The sequence below is a fragment of the Rousettus aegyptiacus genome, unplaced genomic scaffold, assembly GCF_014176215.1.
Source record: "Rousettus aegyptiacus isolate mRouAeg1 unplaced genomic scaffold, mRouAeg1.p scaffold_m13_p_16, whole genome shotgun sequence".
Classification (NCBI taxonomy): domain Eukaryota; kingdom Metazoa; phylum Chordata; class Mammalia; order Chiroptera; family Pteropodidae; genus Rousettus; species Rousettus aegyptiacus.
This window is the reverse complement of record NW_023416291.1, coordinates 425,866-443,465: the sequence shown is the minus strand read 5'-3', so window position 1 is coordinate 443,465 and position 17,600 is coordinate 425,866. Positions and strand designations below refer to the sequence as shown.

Sequence of the window (17,600 nt, the reverse complement as noted above, 5' to 3'; positions counted from 1 at the left end):
TTTAAGTTAGGCGGGAGCAAAGGAGGGAGGAAGAAAACGGGGCGCCGTGCGCACGCGTCCGCCGTCGGGGTCCGGGAGCCTCGCGCGCCTCGACGAGCCCTCCCCGGCTGACGCGCGCACAGGAACGCGGGGTGAGACGTGTGCCCAGCGTGCGACTCGCAGCTTCGCGGCCGGTTCTCCAGCGCGCGGTGCTGCTGGACGCCGGGCACCTGTGGTCCTGTGGGCACGCCCCGCTCCGCCCGCGGCCCCGCCCGCCGCGCGCCCGCGGCCCTACCTGCCGCGGGCCTGCAGTCCCGCTCCAGCCAGTGCCTCAGCAGCGCATGGCTCTGGTCTTGCAGGGAGTTGGGGTTCTCGATCCGTATCTGGTGCACCTGCTCCTCAGTGAAACCCAGCTCTCTTGCCAGCTCTAGGAGAGAAGACGTGACCCCGTGGACATGCTGACCCCACACCCTGACCCGGGACTCGAGGGGTGTGCTCTAGTGTTGCGAGTGGCGGGTGGCCGGGCCACGTGTAGAAGTGACTCTCACACGCCTTTGTCCTTCTAGCACAAGTGGCAGATTTTCCCTGAAAACCAGGTATGGAATCCATGACTGTCATAGTGGAAATGGTGATAAAATAACGGTAATTCAGGCCCATGTGATCCCCGAATCCAGAAGAGACCATTGGCACTGGCTTAGACTCTTCATCCAGACCATGGAAAAGAAAGGACTGAGAGCAGAAGAAACAGACGGTTGCTCACTTTTAATCATCACTAGGTGATGTGTTAAGTACTATGAATACTGTTTCCGAGCACCTGGATGAATACTAGCTGCGGTTATACTGTGGTGGTTGAACAAACCCCTCTGACTTGACGTCATATGAGTAAAATGTCTAGGAAGCATTAATTGACCCCAGGAAGGAGCCATGAATTCTTCCTTTAAAGTCTACCACTGACATTCCCTACAGACGCTCATACATTGTGGTGTGTATGTGTGTAAATGAAGCGTCCTCCTTGAAGGATGACTTGCCAATATCTTTCAAAATTAAAACGATGCAGACCCCTTACCCGGCAACCCACCTGTGGAAATATGCGCCATGGGAACACACACAGACGTGTACCGGCGCACGGCCACCCTCACCGCCACCGCGGGACACAGCCTCAGCACCCATCAATAACGGGCACAGAGAAAATGCCGGCAGCTCCGCAGGGCAGCATTAAACAGCCATGAAAAGAGCGAGACAGATGTGTCTATGGTGATGGAATATTTACAAGGAAAATGAAGTAAAATTTTACTTATTTTAAAATAACAGGCATCGATGCGAGCACTGTTTGTTTTTTTCCTGAACACCTGAGGAAGCACGAGCAGTTGACTCTCGGGAGTGGGGCCAGGAGACTGACTTTTCATCTTCCTACCACTCTGCATGGTGGCGGGGTCTGAACGCTCAACAGGTACACAGACATCACGTTTAATAGACAGGTATACATATGTACACATTTAAGAAGCAAAATAAAATAATTCGGGATGCCACTTATTAAGTCAACCAGAGATATTTTGCTGTCCTTCTTTCCCCTAAATGTCTCAATTAAATAAATCTGATCAGTTTTTAAAGAAAATGCCTAAGCTTCCTGATTCCAATCTTATTCTACTTTATCAATTATCTCTGTTAAGGGTATTTGGACTCCTACTCATCACCAAATGTTTAAGAAACTGAAAGGAGCTGAATATTAATTTTACACTATTTGTTTCGATGAAGTCGTCACGAGTGATTTAAAAGGCAGGCAGGCCAGGGCACTGCCTATCCCGCCCTAACACGTTAGTCACGGGCAAGGCGACAGAGTACAAATCCTGATCTGCAAGTAAACCATACTGATTTTAAAATTCACTTTTCCATAATAAATCATTCAACATGTATTATAATTTCTACTCTTAATTATTCTCATTTCTCAGAAAATTGGTGCAGCATCTCATTCATAGGTATTTCAACATTCACCCGGAGTGGATTTTAGCATGGTTCTCAGTAAGCCTCCCTGGTTAAATCTCAAGTTGCATTCTATGACAATGACACCTAACGGTGATTCTGAAACTCAGCAGCCCCCCAAAGCTCAGCTATTCTCAGGACACGAAGCGGGCTGGCACCCCCACTCTCCCAGGCCCAGCCGCCAGCACTCCGGATCCGAGGCTGGCGGGCGGCCTGCCTGGCGCAGGGGGTGAGTCGACGAGCGCCTTTCCCCCAGCCCAAGGTTCCTCCCCTCCTCGCTGCCCACATGGTCATCCTCAAGCGACGAGCAAGGACCTTTCCACTGTCAGTGACGCTTGGTGAGGCAGCCGTGTCATTTAGACCAAGAAGGTTTCACTGACAACGCCGTTTGCGCTCATCTTACCTGTCCAGCTGAAGCCGAGGTGATCGGCGACACACGCCAGCCTTTCTGCCATCCAATCCTGCTCATCCTGCTGATCTACAGAAGGTCGAAAACAGAAGGGCCAGAGGTTGTCTACGGCCGGAGATGACCCACAGTGCGGTCACCCCCAGAAAGGAAGCACTTGTCCAAATATCTGGTAACAGCACAATTTAGTGATTACATTTTAAATCATATTAAATTGTGTGTTTGCCTGATTTCTGGAATGGAATGGAGAATAAATCTAATATGAATAATGAAAACCATCTGCTTCCATATCTCTTTAATCAAGACTAGTCACAGGACATAATCGCATCAGTTGCTAATTTCCAGTCATGTTGGGACTTTCCTTTTAAGTTATCTGAGAGAATACTGCCCACCAGAAAATAGTCATCTCTCACCAAACACCAGAGAAATCATAAACGGGATGTGGAAGTGGAGTTATCGTTCAGGACCTGCTGTCACTGTCTGTGGCAGCAGAGATCACTTCCGGGTCACATGTGGAGGACACTGCATCAAGGCCAAGATTCCCATGAGACCCAGACCCTGCGCTGACCAGATTATCCTGGGTTTTTCTCAGTGTGGCCAGAAACAACATTTGCTTTGGTCATGGTGATGCTGGAAGGAGGAAAGGTGAGTGAGTGAGTGAGCGTGTGAGTGTGTGTGTCTGTGCGTGAGTGTGCACGCGCATGCTGCGTTAGTGCACATGGGTGAAGCTCCTGTCTGCTTACGGTGAAGTAAGCTCATATGTTACTTCCACAAGCTATAATTTTCACATTCATTTTTAACCCCCATTAAGTGATGGGCAGCGTTTTAGTTCATGGTATTGTGACATTCTTTCATAATGCAAATTTAAGAATAATAGTCTTTATTGTAGAGATATTGGAAGATCAGAGACTACTTCTCGAAGCCATCTAAGGTTTCCTTTTTTTTTATACTTGAGAGCCATGATCCCCTCACAGTCAGCCTACACCATGCAAAGTTTGAGTTCTGTTGTCTGCTGCATCTCAAGTGCCTCCCCCTTCACTCACATCAACGAAAGGCACGTTTTACCTGTTGGCTTAAAGTTTTACCAAGGGTATCTGAAATCCAACCTTTCTGAATCAAGAAGAGATCCACAAAATTGGAATTTCATGATACGTGAAATCTTCTTGAGCCAATGGCTTCTAAATGATTACAAAAGTAAGTGTGAGTTATTTTCAAGTGCACAAAGGTAAGAAGACAAAGCAATGAATCTTCAGAATATGAAACCCAACCCACTACGTGGGCGTGTAAAAGCAGAGGTGCTGGATTTGAGGCTGAGCCTGGCCCTTCAGAACAACAAAACTCAAAGCTGGCATGGCCCCGCGTGCGGCGGGGCGGGGCGCCGTTGCCTGCCACGGTCACGTTCCCATGAGCATTCTCGTTACTCAATCTTGAGATTGTTTCCACAGACGAGAGTGAACAGAGAAAGCACACAACACGAAGGGCTTACACAAACACAGCGACCGGTGAAAGCGTAAAGAAAACGAGACACGAATCGCCAAATAAAACAGACACACGAGAAAACCACACCGGGCTCAGGACATGCGTGCGCAGCACAGGGGCCCCCGGGGTGGCAATACCTTCAGCACGGTCATGGCCATTGTCATCAGGGATGCGCTCAATCAGAGTCTCAACGGACTCATCCCAGATGGGCCTTGTGTCAAAGATGTCCTCGGGGATTGAGTGCTCGGTCTCAACGGGTGGCAGATTCTCGGTCACCGAGACTTCCAGGGCACTACTGCTCTCCTCGTCGGACGCTACACCCTGCTGCTCCCTCTCTGACTGCGCCAGCCTATCCGCCAGCCTGGACGCCTCATCGCTGACCTCCTCGAAGAACTCAATGGAGCCCCTGCAGAGGCCCAGGAGCCGCTGCTGCTCGCCCCCGGGGGGGCTCGTGGCCCCCGCCACTAGCTCCGGCTCCAGCTCCTCCACCCTCTCCCCGCTCCCTGCTGCTGCCTCAGGGTCACTTCTGCCGCCCCCTGCACACCTGGTCTCTGAGCCCCCCACATACCTGGTCTCTGAGCCCCCCGCACACCTGGTCTCTGAGCCCGGAGGGCTGGCAGCAGAGTCAGACCTGCTCCTGCCGGCCGCTGCTCTGCCTGGCCTGCCCTGCCCCCGAGGAGCCAGTGTCTCCTGCAGAGACGAGTCCACAGGCAAAGACCACTGCTCAGCCACTGGGACGGGCACTTCCACGGGGACCTTCGACCCTGGTTCTGCTTCCTCCCCTTCACTGTCGTCCTCCGGGCTGGACAGAATGTCCTCAGAGAGCTCGAGCTCGCGCCCCGCAGTGGGAGCGGGCCTAGTCCTCACGGGCCCCCTGGCCGTGCCCTCCGCAGAGGGCACGCTCTCCATGGCTGCAGTGGGGATCTCAATGACCGACCTTTGCTCCTCCGGGGAAGAATCGGGAGAGCCACCGTCCCGGCCCGAGTGAGCACACCTGGAGACCGTGGGCAAGTCCACCTGAGCTCGTGCCGCTGGCTCAGGGCACTGGGGGCCAGCTGTCCGCTGCCCCCCGGACAGGGCGGGGGAAGTGGCCTCTGGTATCAACGGGTCTGCGGGGGCAGGGGTCGTTATCTGGGCGTGAAACGGAGCCTCGGAAGCAGGGATGGCCTCCGCCTCCCGGCTCAGGCCGTCTGGGAGCACGTCGGCTTCATCGGCCACCGAGTCCTTTGATTCTGCGAGTGCCGGTGGCGCGGCCGGCGCCCCCAGCTGCGGGGGCTCGGCAGCAGCGTCCCCTTCTTTCCTGTCCTCAGAGAGAGCCTCTTCTTTGGATTCTCGCCCGATTTGGAAAAAGTGGAAGCTTTCATCTGCGTAGGACCTCCTGGTCATGTCGATGGCGCCGCTTCGGGTCATCTCGAACAGCTTGCCCTCCTGAAAGAGGAACGGGTTCTGCTCGCTGGCCGGGGTCCCCTCCTCGGTGGGCGTCCGGGCCGGAGTGGTGTCGGGGGTGGTGCCCTGGGACTGTCTGTCCACCATCAAGCCGAGTATCTTCTGCTCTTCCTCCTGCACCCGGGCCGCAAAGGCTTCGTCGTCCTCACGGATTTCACTCCAGGAAGCGGACTCCACTTCGGTCTTTGTGATGATGACTCGGCTCACCTGCCGGCCGGCGACCGCTGCTGGGTCTGGTGCCGCGGGCGCGCGGGACGCGGTGGCCCCACCTGGTGGCACTCCCCACAAGGCGCTCCCCAGCACCGGCTCGATCTCCACACTCTGGTCCCTGACACCAGGTCCTTGGCCGGCCACCACTGCGCCTTCAACAGAGGGTGCGACTGTCACAGAATACCTTTCGGAGGAGGGAAAGTTTGTGTGTCTTGTGTCTGTTTGGGTTCTGCCCTCCTCGGTGGGGAAAAAAGCCTGGGAAGGGACGTTTTCATAAGGACTCACGACCTGAAGGTCACAGGCTTCTCCAGTCTCCGCGGGGTCGGCCGCCAGGACCGTGGACAGCTGGTCTGTTTCATTCGTAACTGACGCGTCCTCCGTGCCGCTGCCCGCTGGTGAGCCCGCAGAGGCGCGGCCGGCCTGTGTGGCCTCTCCTTCTGCAGCAGGAGGTGGAGAGGCCACGCCTCCTTCTAATTCTGCTCCCTCAGATGCTGGACAATGAGACAGAGAGGAGAACGATGACGAGCCTTCGCGGGGGACACCGACTTGTGGAGCCTCTACTTCAGGAACAGTGGATTCTTCTCCTCCTGCGTCCCTGTCGCCCGTGTCTCGGGCAGCTAGCAGCTCCTCGTGAACGACCGGCCCCTGGCCGCCATCGGCTCCAGGGGGACTGCGAGGACCTGGAGGGGTGGGCGTGGCCGGCCTGCTGGGACGCCCGACCTCACAGCCATGGCCGACGCAGGGCTCCGGAGCGTCAGCGCCGCTGTCCGCGTCGTCACAGGGTGCCTCTGGGCCGCCGGTGGAGAGGATGGCGTCGCACCGCCGACCCCCATCTCTTCCCTCGTCCGAGCCGCCTGGCCCTTCCTCGGCACCTTCCTTCAGCGTGAAGGTGTACTGCTTGGGAGCGGCCGGCCGGACGTGCGCGTCTTCGGGGCTGGACCCGGAGTCCGAGCTGGACGGCCGCGGGGACGGAGGCTGCACGTGGATGGCCGGCTCGGGCGCGAGGCCCGCGGCGGTGGCTCTCCCGGGCCGTGTCGGCTCCGGCTCGCTCTCCGGGGAGAGAGAAGCGGTTGTGCTCTCCGAGGTCACACCCCTGGGGCCGGCGCTGCCCTCCCCCGCGCGCCCCGTGGCTCCCGGTTCCTCGGCGTCTGCGGGGCCGTCAGCGGCCAGCTCAGGCGCCACACACGCCTCCTCCTGCCGGGCTTCTCTCCTGCAGTCCCTTTTCTGCCTTGCTTCTTGTTCCAGTTCATCGAAGGTTTTGATTTTGGTTACCATCTTAAACATCTCCTCTTCGGGTGTGAACCTCTTTTTCTCTCCATTTTCTGAGTCATCCTCCTCTGCACACTCATGAATCACAGCCGGTTTCGGGGTGCTGGTATCTGAGGCTTTGGGCGTGACCTCGTAGCTAACTTCTTCAGAGCTGGGGGTGTCAGGGGAAAGGGGGCTCTTCCCCGAGCTCTCCACGAGAGACGTCTGCTCAAGGCTGTCGTCCTCAGCACTGCCGTCTGGGTCTCGGAGCAGCCGGCTGCGCACGGAAGCCACTTCTGTCAGAAGCTCTGTCTTGGGGACAGCCGCGGGGAGCGGAAAGTGACCTGGGAGAGTGCCAGCCTTCACCTTGGGCTCCACAGGGCTGCTTTCGAGAGAGTCACGGCAGGGGGACTCTCTCAGAGGGCTGGGCTCCAGGGAGTCCGGGGTTTTGTGTGATGAGTTGTCCTCCAGCACGGGGCTGGCCTCCAGGGAGTCCCGGTGGCTCACTGTCAGGGACTCGTCGGCCCCTGGGCTGAGGACCTCGGTGCTAGGGCGAGGGAGGGCGAGCTCCAGCCCCGGGGGACTGCGGGGGGTCGTGGGGCGCTGGCGCTCAGCCCCGGGGCCCGTCCTAACAGCTGCCTCAGGTGGCGAGGGCTCGGGGCTGGCGGGTCCCTGAGTGCCACAGTCAGCTCGTGTCTCATGGGAGCAAGCAGCACGTGCAGGCGGGCCCTCGGTCGGCCCTGTGGGTGCTTCTGCTGCTGAGGACACAGCACTGCTGAGGCTGTCGCCTTCGGGTTCAGGGTCTGTCGCTGCGGAAGGGTCCGGGGTGGGCTCTGTCGGCGCGCGCCGGGCCTGGGGCTCTGCGCCCTCCATGGCGGCCGCTCCTGGCTCCTCGGCACCGTCGGGAATGCCCTTGGCCATGGGGCCTTTTCCTGACTGAGCGTCTGTTGCAACTTCTACCACGGCGGTGTCATTTGTCTCCCCGAGCTGCTCACGGCCTTTCTTGGGTGAGAAGGAAAGGCTCTCTGGGCTCGTCTCGGGGGTCTCCGCCAGGCCCTCGTGCTTGTAGCTCTCCTCGGAGCTGACCTGAGGCGTCCCCTCCAGCAGGCTGCCACACGGAGACCCCGCCGCGCCGTCAGGCTTCAGGCTTTCGCAACTGCCATCCAGAGCCCCCCGGCAGAAGGACAGAGCCGGGGGGTGCTGCCCCATGTCGCCCAGTGGGAGCGCCGTGTCGAGGGGACTTGTCAGCACCTGGTCCAGGAGCAGCTGCGCCTTCTCTGCCTCGTCACACCGGCGGAACTGCTGGTACTGGTCATTGTCTTCCAGCTCCTGCTTGATGACCTCCGAGAAGTCGGTGGAGGTCCTCCGGTCGGGGCTGATCTGGAGCCCCACGTCCCCCAACTCGCCGGCCGGCCCCTCCTCGGGCACCGGCTGAGCTGGGACAGGCGTCTGGGGGCTGGCGGCCGTCTCCTGTCCTCCGGCCGCGTCTTCGCGCCGACACCCACCGGAGGAGCTGCGGGGCCCCCTCCGGGGCTCCCAGGTGCCTGTGCCCGGGAGTCTCGGGCCTCGTTTGAGCGTCTGAGTCTCCGCTTTCTGCGTCTCCTTCTGGGGGGGCGTCTGCCCCTTCTCTTTTTCTGCCCGGCCTTTGCCTTTTTCCTGAGGCAGCTTTGGTTTTGCTGATTTGTGCTCGAAGAGCCCAGCCCTGTGTTTCGAGGGGTCCTGGCCGGCCTGGAATGCCTTCATCAGCTCCCGGACAGACATGCTCTCCTCGATCCGCTCGGCTCTCGAGGTGGGGGACACAGGTGCTTTTTCAGTTTTCCCGGAAGGTGACACTGAAAGGCGCTTCTCGGTTTTCCCAGGGGTGGATACAGACGGGTGCCTGTCCGTCCTTCCGGCTGGTGACACAGGCAGGCGTTTTTCTGTCCTCCCGGGGGATACCGGTGGGTGTTTCTCCATTCTTCCAGAGGGCGATACAGGTGGACGTTTGTCTACTTTACCCGAAGGTGACACGGGGGAGTGTTTCTCAGTTTTACCTGATGGGGCCCCAGGGGAGTGTCTCTCAGTTTTTGTCGAGGGTGACACAGGGGAGTGTTTCTCGGTTCTGTCAGTTTTACTCGGTGGCGACACAGGAGGATGCCTTTCAGGTTTTGCAGAGGACGAAAGAGAAGAGTGTCTTTCTGCTCTGGAGGAGGGGGACTTCAGAGGGGGCGACGCAGCCACATGCGGCCTGTGGCTCGTCCTCCTGGGCACTTCCTCTTTGCCCTTGACTCTGACGGGCAGCTTGCTCCGACCTTTCTGCTCATCTTCCACCCGCTTCTGAAGGGCCTTCACTTTGTCCTTGATGGAGCCGATGGGCGTTTCCTCTACGAGTGGCGATGTGGCCTTGCCCGCGGGAAGCGGCTCGGGCGCGAGCCCCGGGTCTCCGTCCGAGGACTCCCCTGAGCTACCTTTCTGAAGCTCGGCCGCTCCTGCGCCGGCCTGGGGGCTCTCCTCTTTCTGCTTCTGTTTCTCTTTCAGTTTCCTCCTCACGGGCTTCTTGACACTCAGGCCTGGTTTGGGCTGTGGTTGCGTTCTCTGTGGCTCATCTGGGGGGCTACCTTTCCCTTCGCTTTCGGGGCCCCTGTCCCTGGGCACAGCCGGCAGCTCCTCTCCCTGAGCAGCCGTGGGGCCCTGAAGACCCTCAGCAGGGCCATACTCAGGCACCGTCCGGCCTGCGGCCTCTGCGTCCGCCCTCTGCCTGGCCTCCTCTACCTCCTCGTCGCTGACAATGACCCACCCGTCTCCCACTGGCTCCCTCTCCGACTGGGGGGTCGGGGCCCCGCCCCCTGCCCCCGGGCAGGCTCCCCCCCTGAGGATCTCGTTCACTCGCTCTAAGTCCTCTTTGACACTCTCAACGATTTCAAAGGGCTCCCCCGGCTCCTCCTCGGTGGCCCTCGCCAGCTCTTTCACTTTAAGGGGACCTGCCCTGTCGGACACATCTGTGGTCAAGAGGGCTGTCATCTTGATCAGGTCTTGCTTCATCTCAGAAACTTCCGAGAGCAAGTCCGGACTCGCCAGGACGGGAACGTCATTAACCAGGTGACTTTTCAGGACAGATGTTTCTGTAGATTCTGTCTCATCATCTTTGATGTGAATGAAAAACATTGAAAGTAAAATGGAAATCAAAGGAGATATTGGCAAATGTAATCAGGAGCCAAAGGACACAGTGTCTTTCCTGTCGTGGTGGGGGGACAACAGAAATGGGCAGGGGTGGCGGGTCCACGAGGTCTCAGGGTACAAAAGCAAAGCAAGGCTAACAGAAAAAACTGAAAAGGAAAAATGAGCAGGAAATAACTTGCTTAATTTTCTCACTTGTAGCACATCCACACATACAACAAAGTCATAACAAATAATCAACACACAGACACACACACAAATCAAATCAAATCGAGCGATCACAGTGAAATTACACAGAGGTATCTCAAGATTGTTCAGATGTCACAGATCAATGTTGAAAGAAAAATGAACGTGGGGAAAAAGGAAAAAGCATGAGACACTGCAGAGAGCTCGCTTCCTCCGGGAGGAGGCCAGCAGGCAGCAAGCTCAGAGTGACGTCTCGCGACGTGTGTGCACTTCGAACCACACAGGCGCCTGGGACGCAGCGCATCCCGTTCTGCCAGGGGCTGGCCAGTGACCGCGCGCACACGTCTGAGCGAGCTGCGCACCGGCACTTCCTCCAAGGAAGGGCACACCTGACAATGAGCCAGCGGTCTGTGGCGAGGGGCACGGTCCTTTCCTTGGAGGGCCCTCCTTGCTTGGACACATGATGGACAGACAAGGAGGCAAAGAAAGGAAAGAAAAATAACCACCACCACCATAGTGATGAAACGTACACGTGAGTCCAAAGTTAAATGTGACGCATGGCGACTGGCACGGGGACAGTCACACAGACACACGCACAGTTATGTAAGCCAAGTTATTTCCATGCAAAGCGAAGGTGGAGGGGAGCCGGGAGAGGCGGCCGGCCTCGCTGAGAGGCACGGGCCGGGGTGGGAGAGATGGGGACGGACACGTGGCTCATCACTGTGGTGAAGCGTGCCGCTTGGGGTGCCCTTGGCGGGCTGCCCCCACCAGAGGCCCGGCGCGGGCGCGGCCTCAGGGCTGACCCCTGGAAAGACAGTGGGCGAGCGTCCCTCCAACATAGCCTCCTTCGGAGACTACTTCACACTCAGAGGAACAGCCTTCGATAACTGTCTTTACACTCAGAGACCAAACAGGAGTCTGTGTCTGACCATTGTCAATGCTCGCAGCACCTGGGAGGCGCTCGGGGGCTCCGCGGCTTTGTGGTGCGCCGCGCGGCGCCGCGCGGGTGGATGGATTTCTAACCCCTGTGACTTTGTTCCCAAGGAACGAAAAAAAAGGCCCTCTGAATAAACACAGTGGTCTGAACAAGAAAGTGGGAGAATAAAGTGAAATCTACTTTAAAAAATGGAAATTCATGAAGGTGCTGATGACATCTCATCTTTTCAATAAACAAAAGTGCCTTCTCTTGCAAGGATGAGAATTCACTGAAGAGATATCCTCTGTGAATATACATATGTAAAAATATACTCAAATAATTTCATCAGTACAGATTTGTTCAAATAGAAAACAATTAAAATATCCAGAATTCAAAACATTCCAGTCCTAAACAATGACTTAACATGAGGGGAAGGAAGCTCTCAATCAAAAAAAGCATTTTAGTAGCTTAACGGTGAATGATACCGAGCGAGGACTTCAGAGGCCCTCAGGTCACTGCGTGTGGCCACACAGCCATAGTGACGTGACTCTCGGTTCTCTCCTCATGGGGGGTAGCACCCTGAAATATGGCGAATCAAAATAAATCTTAAAATAACCATTAAAAATTAGAATTTGCTCTAAATCATTTGGGGCATAAAATGAAAAATAAAAACAAAAAACCTGAAAGATTCAAGTTCTTCCATGCAAGAAGTCAGAATCTCCAGAAACGGGCTGACAAACGGGAACGTCAAAGGAGTGTGACACACCTCCAGCGAGTGTGACACACCTCCAGCGAGTGTGACACACCTCCAGCGAGTGTGACACACCTCCAGCGAGTGCGACACACCTCCACTGAGTCCTAAGACAGTTCTCTTGAGGTCTCTGAAAACCAGTTCCTTCTGCTAACTTATGTTTGGGACTTGCATCATTATTTAAAATATTAGCTCTATAACAATACACCGCGCTAATTAGTAATTCCATCCAGGAGGTTTTAATTTTTGAATTCATGGCTCTTTATTTTTTACGGAAGTCCGTTAGACCTCAGCCCTCAAAAAGTCAGTCACGCTTCACCACAGTGAGGGCGCAGGGAGGGTTAGCGCTCGCTGAGAACTATTAAGACAGTATCACTTTTGCAGGTGTAAGCCTACAAAAATAATGAGTTCTCTACCGAAGGCAGGGTGGGTTGATGTAAAAGGTGATACTGGCACATCAGTGCTTTTAAAAAATGAGATGACGATGTTATGCTAACAAACGCACAGAAACGGCTGGGTGGGCTGTGAGCAGCAGCAGAGCGGCAGCGAGGTTAACGGACACCGAAAGAGAGTGGACGCTCAGATGGACAGCCACTGCACTTTGCTGCTGATTAGGTCACACGTTAGAAATACTTGTCATTTAACTGGCCAAGCTGCTTTTCTAAATATATATTAACGATTAATGAGAACACAAAAATGTAATTATAGTGGTTAGTCATGGCAACTAGCTTGCATCTTAATTCATGCTTCTCTTTATTGTAGCCAGCTTTCAAAAAATCTTAATTTTAGTTAAAATCTTACTTTTTTCTGATGTCATATCGATCTGAAAGAAAACATACATAAATTGAACGGTTACAAATAGCGTCTTGTCCCCCAGGCCCTCGTGTGCACAGTCAGCTCCCATTCACAAGCTACACAGGGGGGCACCACACTGGGCAAAGGACAGCATTTCTGCAGGTCTCCCCGAGTGTCTCCTTGCTCCCCACCCAAACTCTGAAAACACAAATCTCCTGTCCAGACACGGGGTAGAAAGCCCTTTCTAGCACATCGTTCCTGGGGAGACAGGGTCCAGGGAGTGTCTGATGTCAGAAATATTCACTAGGGAAAAGGCCAGGAGGAGAATGAAGCAGGTATTAAACGGTAAGTATCAACTTAGTTGAGAAAAAGAACACACAGCATGCCAAGGAGACGGTCCACAGACGTAGTCGCTTTGCTACAATTAATTATAAGCCGGACGTGCAAATCCTGAAGAGAACGCAGAGTGCATCAGCCACTCTGAACAGTTCCTGAGAATATTCGACAGGAAGCCGGGCCCCGGGTGGGAAACCTGGTCCGCGCGGGGCGTGTGGGGCAGGGCCCCGGGCCTGTCGCGCAGGGGCGCAGGCCCCCGGTGCACGGCGGGGCCATCGCGTCGCCAGGCACGGGAAGGAGCCGGGCGACGGAGGGGCGGGGAGGGCCCGCCCTGTCCCCGTGCCACGGTCTGTGCCATGAGGCCTCCGTGGTCTGGTGGGTGGACCACACCTGCCTCTTACAGGTTGGGGCTCAGTGGTTCTCAAACTTTCTGGTCTGAAGACCCTTTTAAACTCCTAAAAATTATTAAGGAGCCTGAAGAACTTTGATGTTTGACATAAATAAATAAATATCTGTATGACAACTTGAGCTGCGAAAATGCTGGAACCCACATCGACACAGCGCACAGGCCTGCAGCCCCCAGAAAGCAGCGCCGCGGCGCGGGGGGGGTGCGCGGGTCGAAGGGCGAGTGCGCTCCCGGAACTACAAAGAGTCGGACCTCCGGGCACCTCCAGACCAGCCTCGAGCACCCCGGGATAATGGTATGCTCTGCGCTGGGGGGTAGAGACGTCTCTGCTGCCACAGAGACAGGTGACAGTGTGGGGAGCCTGGCCGCTCTGAGGTCAGGCCACAGACGGGGACGCAGAAGCGCAGGGGCTTAGGGCGAAGAGCAACGGCGCAACCCTCCAGAGGACACGGTGCGCCGTGCACCTCACTAGCGTCACAGGACGACACAGCCGTGAACAAGCGACAAGGTCACAAATTACCTCTTCCTCCTGTTCTTGGTCTGACTCTGACTCCTTGTCGCCCCAGACGCCATGCAGAGTGGAGAGAGAGCAGGAAGAGCAGAGAGTTTAGCAGACAAGGAAAGGGCGAGGCCCTGCCCACACACGCCGACGGGCGAGCCTCGGCGCGCGCCCGCGTCTCCTCACGAACCGTTCGCAGCACACGGGCACGCATGCCGAGGGGCGCGCCCTGAAACGCAGCCGTCTGCAGATTCAAGCGACTCCAGAGGCGACATTACACACATCCTGACTGCAGATGCTTGGTCACCCACAGCCTCAGGGTTTGACACCTAATGGATCTGTCGGCACACGTCTGCAGGGGTGGCAGTGGTCCTACCCCGGCCACTACGGACAGTGGCTGAGAATGCCAAGGGCCACCAAGCTGCGCATGGTGAGCACGTTCTCACCACACAGGCACGCCGGGGGGCTGTGTTATAACAGGGAGCTCCTGAATGCCAGAGGCCACCTGAGGTCGACGAGGCCTGGCGTCCCTTCTGTCTGGCTTTGCGTCACCAGATGGGAAGCTGTCCTGGGCCATCGCAGCACTGACAACGGTCTCATCTGTCTGTCTTGACTGAGAAACGCCATGTAAAAATAGGGCACGTGCTCTCTTTATGGCCCAGGGAAAGCTCACCGAAATCAGAGGCAGAGCTCGCTCACCTCGGACAGACACTGCCCTTCACTCTCGCCATGTAAGAAAAGCCTACAGCGTTAAGGGTGATGCCACAAGCTCCTCTGTGTGCCTGACCACTACACGAGAATAACATACGAAGAAAACCAGGCTGGTGGGTATAAAAGGGTACAGGCAATGCTTTGTTCTATGGAGCCCAGATTCAGGGTTTTGGGTCTATTTCTACTCCAGAGCTCACCTGCCATTACTTGACCCCCTAACCCCTGCCAGCCTCTGATAATGATGCCAACAAGGGGTGCAACCCCTGTAGGCCATGTGTGGGAGCTTCCCATCTAAAATGGATACTCTTTAATAAAAAAGAAGTTCTCCCCAACATTTTATCCATTCAGTCATCTTCCTTGATTTGATCAGAGTCATTGAGAGGAGGTCTCCACACCCACAAGTGACTGCAGAGCAGCCGCAGTGCGGGGGGCCTACGCGGGCTCTGGGTCGGGACTGATGACCACGTGGGCTCTGGGTCGGGACTGATGAGCTCTTCCTTTCCGACAATGATTCACATCTGTTCCTTGTAACAAGGGAGCATTTTCTATACTACTCATGTGGTGGAAAAATGAATTTGATATTCCTAAAATACTGTAGGTTATAAGATGAACAGATAATTATTCTACCAACAACTTAAAATATGAGGTTCCTCTGAATTTAATAATTAGAACCCACCCAGAAGCTGGTAGTAAACAGGAACTCTGAACATTTTGGCACCAAAGGTACCAGTATGGTCTCAGGAAGGCACATAAAAACAATAACAAAGACCAAGCCATTAATTAGATTTTTAAAAATTAATACAAAAAGTTAAATCTTAGAAATAAATTTTCTCTCTTCTATACCCGATACGTATCTACAGAACATTTCCATCAAAGTAAATTTAAGGCAAAATAACACAGAGCTACTTTATCCCTCACTTAATTGGAAAACAACGAGACAGACGGGGTGGGAAAGGGTGGTCACGGTGCTTGCACTCCGTGCCTCCGCGTTTATGCTGTGAAGGGCCCGAAGGTCAGAACCCGCGCTGCCCGCGCCGCAGCACGGCGGACTGGGCCTTACCTTGACGTAGAGCGGCAGGGTGATGTTCAAGTTGCAGATCGCTTGATGCACCAGGCCTCGGGTGGATCTGGGCTCCTTCATGAACGACAATCGTCCGCAAGGCTCCTGGGTCGTGTCGCGTACCTTAAACGAGAAAGGCGCGCGCTTCACTCAGACGCGGGGCACAAGGTTTCTTTCAAGCAGATTGTTCTCAAAAGAATCGGGGAAGAATAAAATTTATTTGAGAATGCTAAATGAAGATTTTTAGGGTGCTCTTTTTCCCTTTTCCTATCATCACTTAAAATGACTTAAAAAAAATCATTCAGCTTTTTACAGAAATTGTGTCTACGGCCACACCACCCTGAACACGCCCTATCTCATCTGATCCCAGAAGCTAAGCAGGGTCAGGCCTGGTTAGTACTCAGATGGGAGACCACCTAGAAGACCAGGTGCTGTAGGTGTTAAAATATATTTTAAAAAAAATAATAATAATTTTAAAAATAAAGGAATTGTGATGAAATAAACATAAATTTACCATGTCCATTTTTAGGCTTTTCATTTTTAAGTGTGCAGTTCAGTGGCATCAAGCACATTCACAAAGCTGTGCCGTTATCACTACTATGCAGAATTTTGCATCATCCCAAACAGAAGCTCTGTCCCCACTAACCAATAACTCTCGGTCTTGTCTTCCTCCAGCTCCCAGTAACCATGACTGGACCTTCTGCTCTACACGCCTGCCTCCTGCAGGTGCCTCGTATAGTCACACAGCACCTGTCCTTTTGGATCTGGCTAATTCTGCTCAGCACGATGCCTTCGGTCCATCCGTGCTGTCGCAGGCGGCAGAATTTCACTGCTTTTTAAAGGCTGAGTAACGTTCCCTTGCACGTAGAGCACCTTTGTTTCTACGTTCAGCTGTCAGTGCATACTTGAGATGTCGCCACCATCTGGTGAATAATGCTTTTAAGAACGTTGGCATGAAAGTAACTGTTTGAGTCCCTGTTTTCAATTCTCTTGGGTATATACCTAGAAGTACGATTACTGGATCCTGTGGTCGCTCTCTGTGTCACTGAGGACTCGCCCCACTGTTTTCCACAGGGGCTACACCATTTTACATTCCCACCAGCAGAGCACCAGGGTCCCAATTTCTCCACATCCTCACCAATACTTGTTATTTTCTGTGTTTTGGTGTTTTGATAGTAGCCACCCTAACGGGTGGGGAGTGGGATCTCGTTGCGGTTTAAATCTGACGCCTCTAAGCTGTTGAGCATCTTGTCCTGTACGTACAGGCCACCCTGTCTTTGGACAAATGTCTGTATCGGTCCTTTGCCTGTGTTTTAAGTGGGCTGTTTACAGGACAGCTTTTGCGCATCAGTGACATGAGGCGCTAGCTTAATCACACAGCTGTTCATTAGTCAGGGTTAGACACCCAGCAGTCACTGCTGAGGCGTGGTGATGTTTTAGGACCTGCCTTTTACCAGGCAATGGCTCGGGGAGAGCCTCAGCAGAGGTCTTGGGGAAATGTAACAGATCTAAAAAAATTATAAGAGGTTCACCAACACACACTTGGGAAAATCACAAGGGGTTAAGTTAACAGAGGAGGCACTGATTGCTGGTGCACTGCCTGGAACCAGCCGTCCGCAGCCGGACCAGTACCAGCTGAGGGAGCCCAGCTCCGACCCTGTGCAGCTCCAGACCAGTGAGGGACACTGAGAAGCAGAGAAAAACCAGCGGCTTGAGAAATGGAGCAGAACAGAATTTTTACTTCCTTTTCATTTCACAGATCTCTCATTCATACCTCTTTGTCCCTCCTTAGAACTGGAATCTAGAGTGAAACTTGGATATGCCACTCCCAAACTCGTACCTTATATTAAGTCCCTGAACAGAGACAACGAGTCCGTGGTGCGTTGACATGCCCCCACAAACGCCTGCCGAGTGAGCTCACGGACGTCTGTCCAGGCTACCGCTCTGTCTGAGATAAGCTCTTAGAGTGAGATGCTGGGTCTTTTGAGACCTTTTGTTACAAAAAGTTGTCACTTAGAACTCTTGTTCTACATGTG

At 54.6% G+C, this 17,600-nt stretch overlaps 1 protein-coding gene and 1 pseudogene across 26 annotated transcripts in view; one reads left to right on the top strand and one right to left on the bottom strand.

Annotated features, from left to right (window-relative positions):
* Window positions 1-17,600, bottom strand: part of ANK2 (ankyrin 2) — a 167,208-nt gene that overhangs the window by 12,476 nt on the left and 137,132 nt on the right. For 18 of the 26 annotated variants that reach the window (XM_036233406.1, XM_036233408.1, XM_036233417.1 and 15 more), the window contains 5 exons: window positions 15,565-15,687; window positions 13,815-13,847; window positions 12,559-12,580; window positions 2,363-2,437; window positions 275-406 (listed from right to left, as the gene is read on the bottom strand). In XM_036233406.1, coding sequence (XP_036089299.1) covers window positions 275-406; window positions 2,363-2,437; window positions 12,559-12,580; window positions 13,815-13,847; window positions 15,565-15,687 — 385 coding nt within the window. Of the gene's footprint in view, window positions 1-274; window positions 407-2,362; window positions 2,438-3,981; window positions 9,871-12,558; window positions 12,581-13,814; window positions 13,848-15,564; window positions 15,688-17,600 lie in introns of all 26 variants that reach the window. The other 8 variants (XM_036233396.1, XM_036233399.1, XM_036233393.1 and 5 more) reach the window with 2 other exon arrangements.
* On the top strand, window positions 15,887-16,004 carry LOC118612698 (annotated as a pseudogene).